The 10,142-nt window shown below is 31.0% G+C and overlaps 1 protein-coding gene across 1 annotated transcript; it reads right to left on the reverse strand.

The window, feature by feature from the left end:
- Positions 1 to 2,276: 2,276 nt before the first annotated feature.
- Positions 2,277 to 5,120, reverse strand: LOC132741970 (coadhesin-like; the record flags this gene model as incomplete). The annotated part of the gene is made up of 5 exons (XM_060730246.1): positions 5,056 to 5,120; positions 4,452 to 4,520; positions 3,876 to 3,990; positions 2,785 to 2,907; positions 2,277 to 2,447 (listed from the first exon to the last, which is right to left on the reverse strand). Coding segments are annotated over exons 2-5 (430 nt in total), but the record flags the coding sequence as incomplete, so codon positions are not given.
- Positions 5,121 to 10,142: the final 5,022 nt, after the last annotated feature.

A 10,142-nucleotide genomic window follows, 5' to 3' on the forward strand; every position in this document is an offset into this window, starting at 1 on the left:
TTTAAAGCTTTTAGGCATTTAGTTTTCAAATGTTTAATATGTGGTATAAAAGAAAGTTTTTTATCAAATATAATTCCTAGAAACTTAGCTTCATTAACTACTGGAATTTTAGAACCAGATATGTAAAGTTCAGGGTCATTATGTTGTTTTCGCAATCGGCAGAAATGAACACATTGAGTTTTTGACTTTGAAAATTTAAACCCATTTTCTATTGCCCACTTCTGAATTGTATCTAAATTTTGTAATCCTCGAATAACAATCTGAGATATAGGGGTCGGCAATTTTTACAGTTGTCATTAGTGACTTACATAAAGCTGTAAAAATAAACAGTATGGAAACCAAACCACCAAGAGAAATTTTTAATGCATTTTCATATGCTGCATTTTCCCCTTAAATATAATTATTAAGAGATTAATACACGGCAGAGTAGGGCCGGAAGGTGATAATCGGCCCGCAAAATGAATAATGGCCCCGGGGGCTTCCAAACTGTTTATTTTTACAGCATTATGTAAGTCACTTATGACAACTGTAAAAAATTGCCGACCCCTATATCTCAGGTTGTTATTCGAGGATTACAAATCCTTAAATTTCAAGTTACTAACCGCATTGTTTCTGGTTGCAATCTTCCATCTCTGTCACTGGTCCAGCACAATATTGCCCATGTAGAGATGGTGATGGATTTGTACAATTTCTGAATCTTGATCGCAAACCTCCATCACATGTTGCCGAGCAAGTTGTCCACGTTCCCTAAGTAGACCATCCTCCGTCTGTGTAATCAATAAAATGTTTATATTAGAAAATGAATATTAATTACATCATATTTGTTGCAAGAAGTCAATCCTAGTGTCAAAATAGCAAGGGTACAGTTATAATTGCTCAAAACAAACCTTGTATTTTTTCTTTTTCTTCTTTCATATATATCTTGTTTACCGGGACTCTATATAGCCAAAATACTAATGTAAAAAATCCCAAAATTTATGATCATCGACTTACTTGTACATGGACCTTGCATACATATTTTGTATTCCAATGGATCTCCGAAGCAATGATCTCCAAAGCGTGAAGGGTAAGGATTTGTGCAATTACGAACCCTTCTCTGTACCCCAACATCGCATGTTACTGAGCATGCCCCCAATTTTCCCATCCTGTCCATCCACCGTGAACTAAAAAAGGAATACATTTTGAACTTACAAATTTATTTTGCAATTTTATTTGACATGACTTTGATTTATAGTCACGACAGCAAGTTATTTTCACATGGCCGAATAAACTTCAGATCGTATTATGGTATGGCATCGATAAACGGTATGTCCACCGGTCCGTAGATAATTGGTTTTGAAGGATTTCAAAAATAGTTTTTATATTAGGCATATAAGAATTCTATTTCAAAACACAGACCAAGTTCGATTTTCGTGTGCAATCAACTTATTTTTGATGGTACATTTTGTATAACATGTATAATGTAGAATTTCGGTCATACATTTTTCGAATATTTTTTAACCAATTTCATGTTAAATAACTGGTTTCCGTGGGATTATTTTTAAGGATTATGTTAAACTTGACAAGTGAGTATGTTATATCAAAACACAGGCCAAGTTTGTTTTTCGCAGCAATGAATTAAGGAGTCATGCTTCTTTTTAAGCAAATTTATATCAGATTATTGGTTTCTATAGCAAAGCTTTTCAAGGATTTCTATAATTATGTTTATATTTTGAAAGTAAGTAATGTTATTTCAAAAGACAGGTTAAGTTGATTTTCACTGCAATCAATATATTATTGAAAGAGTTTTGCCAGAGTTAAAACAGAATATCTTTAAAAAAACATTGTTTCGGCAGTGTAACTTTTTAAGAATTTATCTTAAAGGCATATTTTTGTCTGTGATACCTTCTTTTGAATCAGGCTATCAGGCATATGTTGGTCCACTTGAGTGATTCTCTTTTTAGGTTATGATACAGTTTTGATATTTGTTTGGATGTTGCACTTTTTCATTATCCCTTATGTACAGACTCATTCAAACCGAATCTGCAATTTTCATGTAATTTTGCTGTATTTAATGCTTCCGATGGATCACTTTTTCCGCCAGATTTGTATAATATAATCTAGATAGAAGTCTGAAGTCTTGAAGTCTGATAAGAAACAATTACATCAATGTTTGAACATTAGACAAAGAGAAACTACGTGAATTTACCTATCACAGTCTTGCAAGGATGTGAATTAACTTTCAACTATTAAATTTATTGTTCATGAAATATTCAAATTGAACAACGATAGCTTACTGGGACATGGCTGGTTTAAACATGTTTTTGTATCTGTTTTATTTCCAACACAGTCAAGGCCATTGTGTGCAGGGGCAGGGTTAGTACATGTTCTTTTTCTTGTCTGCAGCCCTTTTTCACATGTCACGTCACAAGCCGACCATTGCGACCATTCTGCCCAGTTTCCGTCCACTTAAGCAAAAAAAGAAGAAAAAAACAAAAAACATACATTTAGCTCTAAATTGTTTAATAGTACATGTATGTACATTTACGTTTTTAATATCAAGAAAAATGACAATACTTATTAACAATAATATTACACGAATTTGGTAACAGAACCACCGTTCAAAGTATTTAAATTTAGCTTTATTTGTCTAGCTTTCAAACAGAAGAGTGCAAATCAATGCATAATCGTAATTATTTTCTGCATACTCTAGTTTTTGATTGTTTAGGTAAAATAACCAGTAGAAAACACTCAAATACCATAGACAAAACATAACAAGAAAATGTAACCTGAAAATATATTTACCTAATGTACAGAGGCCGCAGAATTTCGGACAGACATTTTTCGAATGCTGAATGTCTTTGCATATGTTGAACATTGCATTTAAGTAAGCACAATCTACTTTCACATCGTCCATACACGTTGTAGCTGAAATTTTAACGTAATATTATGATGAAATAGAGAAAAACAGAATCCCTAAAGAAAGTACAACACAACACAATTGAAAATGTTGCAGGCTCGGTTTGATTGAGCCTGTTTATGGACGGTACTGGAAAGTGCAAGGTACCGTCCACGCCCCCTAGCAACGGCTTAAGCAGAATTCAACAATTATCACGAAAATAGTGAAATTTTGAATTTAGAAATGAAGTCTGAATTTATCAAAACCAATATTACAAATTAAAATAGGAAACCCATGAAAATGATATTACATTTTGTAAAAAAAGGAATGTTAAGAAAGCATAATTTGGACATTTGATTGTTAATAAGGTTAAGGTTTATAAGTACGAGTATTATTTTTTTTATCAAAGTTATGCGTATACATCATTTGTATCACTTATTTAAAACTGAAATATCCTTGTTTATATAACTTGTAACCTACTTCTGATTCCTTTTTCACTTAAAAGTAATAACAAATTTTAAATAGGACATTTTACTTTTCAAATATTGTTGATATGTTTTAGGTTGTGGTGATAATATTTTGTTCAAAGTTATCTTTGTAACGGAAATTTGCTGTCCTTATTGTCTCTAAAATGTTTAGGTTCTCTATATTTTCTTTTGGTATAATTGTATTCTATTATTTTATTTCGATCATTTTCATTTGTATTTCGGTCCACTTTGGCCTAGGACAGAACTTTGAATTGATATATAAGTCACTGTTTGTCTTTTAATTCTTTTAATTATTTGAGGAATCTGAACCGAATTATAAATTAATAGATTTTTATAATCACGCCAAAATATAACCATTAATATGCTGATTAGTCTTGTTTATTCAGAGAGACACATATATAGTATAAGCCAGTAAAGTAGCTTCATACCAAGGGTAATAAATGAAATTTAAAACAGGCAGTTTATTTATTTACTCTTTGTGCTAACTTAGATCTACAAAAGGAACTTACGTTTAAAGTGGATACATAGTTGATTGTTACATCTCTCTGTACTGCAGCATTCATGGCAACTCGTTTCTCGCTCACTGACGTCCCGACCAACAATGCCTGATTGAATACCGCATTGCTACATATAAAACATACATTAATGCTATTACATGAGTTAAAAGAACTTCATTATCGAATATCATAATGCACTTACTGACAAAGAATTATTCCTATGTTACATATTTCCCTTACATTCCTTTAAATGAGGTCTCAAAGTTCAGCCATTAGCTTTTATTTTAGACCTTCGTAATAAAATTTTTACTTGTTCACTGATATGTATCTAGAAAAGAGTCAAAGTTTTGAACAAATAATTTAAAAAACCTCTTTTACTCAAACTATGAATGCAAACATACAAGCCAAAAACAGTGCTATTTAAATTTTTACTGTTTCAGAACCTTGAATCGTTTAGAAATGGAAACTTTCAACGAAGATTTATGCTCTATAATGTTTCGCATCAAAATATTCTATCGTTAAGATATTTTAGCTTGTTATTAACACATACTAACGAACCTAGTTCATTAGGATGACTCATAAACTTACTTCGTTATTAGTGCAGCCCATTGTTAACTTTGTGTCTTGTCCGGATGTAAAGGAGTTTGTATAACATGACTACAAGTAACATAAATATTTTTAAAATGACAACGTACATTTTAATAACATGAGAAACCTTTATTTTTTAATTTTGTGTTCTTTTATTTAAACAAGATTGAACTATTTAAATAGTAACGTAAACATTACTTTATTTTCAGTTGGGTGTCATTTTACACCAACAAAGTTCAGGTCATATGGCGACTGGAGGAAGACCAAAGGTGCCCTGCCGTGCATTGTGTCGGGCACGAACGGGCACCTGAGTAGAACAACCTTCAGACAAATCTTTGCTGATGGAGAGAACGTTATCGGCTTTTCTATTGACTTGATTAATTGTTCAATATAAGGGTAAGAGTATTTTGTCTGTTATGAAGTTTACACGGAATGTGGGGCGATTGGTTTAACGTCAACGATCTTAACCACTCGGCCACTGACGCCCCTAGTCCCTATGTATAACCCATATTAAAGATCTAATAAAAAGACATCGGTTTTGCTTTTAATTATTTTTAAGCATAATTGAAAGTTATCAATTAAGAAGATAATGATGGTATGATACCTGTCCAGTTCGACATTGTGTGGTTGAAATACAGTTGTTGACTGATGACACACCCGAACATGAGTAGCATTTAGGGATGGCAACGAGTAACCGGTTAACCGAGTACTCGATCGAACGTCCGAATATCGGTTAACAAAATTGATATTCGATTACTCGAAAAAAAAAATTTAATTTCTACTTTTTTTCGATTTAGAAAGATTAGTTCAGAAATTCGGAAATGTACAGGTATCTGTATAAATACTTGTTAAATGCAATCAAAACATCCTTGCAGAGGTGTGAAAATGATATCGTAAATTTAACGAGGCGATCCACAGTTTGACCCGTGTATGGGATTATTACACAGCCCTGTGTCGTTTACGTCATTCGGCCTCTTATGATATTTAATCACCTTTAAAATTATTAGACAGTTTGTAGCCGAAACTTGTTTATTATAAAAACGTAAATAATACGGAATATTATTTTGTAGCTTTGTATTTTGCTACCTACGTGCAGTGGTGGAAAAAATTGATATCTGCAAAATTGACATTTCTTATGTTTATATTTATTATATCTATTTCTTGCAGTCCTATTTATAGTTAAGAATTCTATGAATTAAAATAGAAAACGAAAGTGGCATGCAGACGGTGTTGATATTGTGTGATAAAACTTTAATTCAAAGATCATTGGAAATCATCCGAGTAACCGAGTACTCGATCGGAAAAATGACCGAGTACTCGAGTATTGATTTTGGTATTCGTTGCCATCCCTACTAGCATTCCAGACAATCTGAGTATTAACAATATGTAACGACTATTTACTTTTTGTAACAACATGTAGAATAGTCTGATATGTTATCATATTTATTAACCAACTTTCTTTGATTTTTCCCCTACCTCATAAATACATGTAAAAAGCTTACTTATTTTTGCAAAGAAAAAAATATTTGGCCACTGATACGTTATAATATGTGCTTGTTGCTGGACATGTAGTCTTGGGAATGTGACAACATGTGTAGAAATACTTCGTTTAACATGCAAAGATATGTTATCGGTTTGGTAGTTCTTTTATTCCATTGTAGATCAATTACCCAGTCAATAAGTTGGTCCATGATTCAGATTAATTAAGATTTAAATTCGTATCTCATTTTATAAATTAAATTGATGAAAGTATTTAACTTTAAAAGAAAGTACAAACCAACTATACTCAGTGATCCAAGTAGAACGAGGAAAGGTATATCTGAAACAAAATTAACAAAACGTTGAGGTTGATTATAAATAATTTATGTTAAGTATAAAAAGAGAGTCGAAACAACTTTTCAAATACTACAGGTTAATACTAATAATAAATTGTTTGATTTAACTCCACATTTAGAAATCGAGAAATACTTTGTTATGTCACGTTTTCATTTCTTCTTTATAATTATTAATGCTTCCTTTTAATATAATATCTATAACAAGTACACTTGTATGATATTTTGAAAAAGACATCCATCAAGAACTAAGTCAACATAACCGAAAGGTTCGTCTATGACGATAAGAGAACATCTCTAAAATAAAACAATACTAAAATCTCTAAAATAAAACAATTTCTATCAAAGTACTTACATAATGAATGCATATTGCGCTGAGTATTCTTCTTAAGTTTGTTAAAGTCTTCCTTCCATCTCGTGAGCAGAAATAAAGCTTCTTGAGATTTTTTTTTCTAATATATACTCAAAATATTGCTCTACATTGATAAGGCCATATAAAAAGAGGGTCGTTCACTTGATTTTATTTCAAGTTAAATTGTAATGTAAAGAATAAAGTATAATCCCTCATTTTTGTAACCTCAAAATCTAGTTATAAGTTTGCCCTAACACCACTAAGACGCTGAAATTTGCAGGGCTGATAAAGCGTAGGGAAAACACTTAAGCAAATGAAAACCAATTAAGTATTCTTAAATAAATGGCAGTACAATTTCGTATTTTTGTAGACTGTCTTTTAATTTTGGTATGATAGCACATACCTGGAAAATATCAAATGAATGACCCTCGAGGAAAACTCTCTAGATATAAGTTATCATCACATATATGTCAGTAGCTTCTTAGATCTGTCGGCCAATGTTTTAAAATAGAAAAATGGTATTACTAGTATCATTTGTTTTGATTCTGGGCCATAGTGAATGGTTCTTGAATTGATTAGGTTTTAAACATTGCTTTCGCAAAAAAAAAAATATCAAGAGCTGTCGACTCGACTATTTTAAGTGCTTGATAGTAAACTATTGCTTGATTAATGTAGAAATATGATAGCCAAAAAGGGCCAAAATTCTGTAAAAAAAAGTCATATAAGAGTTATGAGCGTTGGGCAGTGACCCACACAAAACCATAATAAAAGAGTGACAAGTACAATAGCTCTCCCTACTTTTCCAAAAGCCGAGCTAAATTAGACAAAACAGATTTAAATAATGGAATACAATCGTGAACAATGGGTACACATGTCCATATTTTAAATGCCAGAATTGATATCACATAATTTTCATTGTTTGATTGCTTTTAATAATTTCTTTATAAACAGGTTAATTTTACTAACATTTCTTGTTAACTATACCGAAAATAAGTATCACTATTTTAACCAAATGTTTAGTAAGGTCATTTGAAACTAATATTAAGTGAATATTAGACTTCGGGCACCTTCGACTTGTAAGTACATTTAAAGACAAGTACACCTCTGTAGGCTATGTCTGACATTATGAACATGTAGAAAAAGAAAATGGAAAAGACATCATAAATCAAACATCAATTCGTGCAATGGATTGATTACATGGCTTTAAAACGCATGGCAAACGATTCCATTGATCCTACTTGCAAAATTAACAGGAGTTTGTACAATATGATTAATAATCACCTTTCAGATTTAGTTCACCAACTTTGTCTCAGATAGATTAGATAGTGTTAAATGTCATTGCCCTAGATATTGGAAAATAATGGTGGTTGTCACCAAATAAACCATTAGATAATGTTACAAATTTGGAATTTTATGAAAAGGCTTTGAATGTAGGGCAGGACAAGTCTACATCGCTCTCTATACCAACTGTTATTTCGAACACCTGGCAATATTTCATGTTAACTTGTAAAGTTTTAAGTACAATAATATAGATCGGGCACGATTTAGGCTAAATTTTAAATAGGACTTGAGCTCTCAAACCGTCTCTCAAAGAATTTTAAAATATGTGGAAGAAAATTAGGGAATCGATGACTTTAATATTTCAACTTAATTTAGCGTATGGTCTATTATATGCGATCACGTTAACAAGTTATATTAAGATAGTGCTTTCATTAGCTCATGAAAAACATGCCAATTACTATAATTAGTTTTTTAAAAAAAATTTGTCCAATAGGATTTTAGTATTTTAAATGAATCGTAACACATTTACTATGGTAAAATCAGTCTAGTAAATCGACAGTTTGTAAAAATAATTTAAAACCGTAAACGGTTAAAATTTATTAGTACGTATTGGCCAACTAAATTTTGTAAATATGTACTTATAAACTTCAATCTATACTAAGTTAATATCATATAATTTTCTTAACATAGTGGATAGAAGAAAATTAATTTTATACACCTGATATTATTCTGAATAACATTTTGTTTTTTATATGTACATTATTATCTAGAAAATACCTTTGCTATTCTTCTAAACCTAATATGATTAATTGCGCCTATAATATCTTAGTATAGATTGAAGTTTATAATACCTTTGTGATATATTAAATGTTACCCGGTATTTTAATTTACTTCAGTAGATCCATTTTATAACAGATGTTCACAACTCGGATTTAAATTAGCAAGAGTATTTTAATTTTTTTTATGTAAATAGTAATTAAACATTTTGTTCTCTATTGACAATGTGCATTCATATTACATTATATATTATGTACTTCATTTGTGTACATCGATAAAACTCTAATAAACTAATAATTAAAATAAATAAATAAAATTAGAGATTTACTATGTCTTTAAAAAATCGAATTGACATATATTTAAATCGTAGTCATAATCTTTAAATCATCATCATTATCATCATAGATCTTTTGCTGTTGTTATAATAAATGTGATTTAAAGTAACCAGTGCTAGTTGCAATATTGCCTTACTTTCTTTGATAATTTATACTCGGTATTAATTGTTTTATTCATTTCTTTTGTCATAATTATTTCAATTGTAAAGACAAAAACAAAGTAAACTAAAACATCAATTACATCAGGAATATAGTTCATATTATGTCCCATTTTACTTGTATAAAAGGTCATGTTTTTGGTTCATAATTTTAATTTAAACGATGGAAAGATAAAAGAAAATAGCAATATTTGTGTCATAAGGTAAACTTGCCATTGTTCAAAAAATGGTGAATAATACCATTGTTTAGGTTACTTTTTTATATAATGATAACAGATATTGATTGAAATATATTTTCCCTAACCAGTGTTAGGACAACGGGGTTCGGATTTTTGAGCTGGGGTTATACATGTGGCAAAAAATACTTTTATTCTTGTTTGTTCAAATTATTCATGCGGGGCACGAACACACACAAAAGAATCCTATCCGTTCAACATAAAAGGAGAGATTCCAGTTTTATAAGAATCTATAATTACAAACTAACACGGATACAAAAACTGGCCTCTGTTGTGGAAATAACTTATTCACATTTGAATACAAATGTAACATGAAAATGCATGCACGTGTAAAACTAACTGGCACAGGGTAGAATTGTTATCAAAATACTACAATGTATTTCTAAAAGGGACTCTTTACTGGAAGCAAAAGATAATCAGCCAAACTTGACCCCTGGACCAGAGTCCGTACAATCCTGATAGTGGTCAACTACACAGTGTTTCATGTCAAGTATCCAGACTGTACCCCGAGGGGTTTCATAAAAACGTTTTGAAGGTTTTATTATATACATGACGTAACATAAAAAGAAAACCAAAGATCACCGTGGCAGCCATTTTGGATACCAGGGCCATAATTTAAACAATATCAGTAGAGATCCACTAGATGATTGTTCGTGCTAAAGTATAAGCTCAAACACTTAAAGTTTCAGAAATGTTTACCATATAGATATACATGTAAAG

This window comes from Ruditapes philippinarum, unplaced genomic scaffold (genome assembly GCF_026571515.1).
Source record: "Ruditapes philippinarum isolate M1 unplaced genomic scaffold, ASM2657151v2 ctg4600_1_1_1_1, whole genome shotgun sequence".
Classification (NCBI taxonomy): Eukaryota; Metazoa; Mollusca; class Bivalvia; order Venerida; family Veneridae; genus Ruditapes; species Ruditapes philippinarum.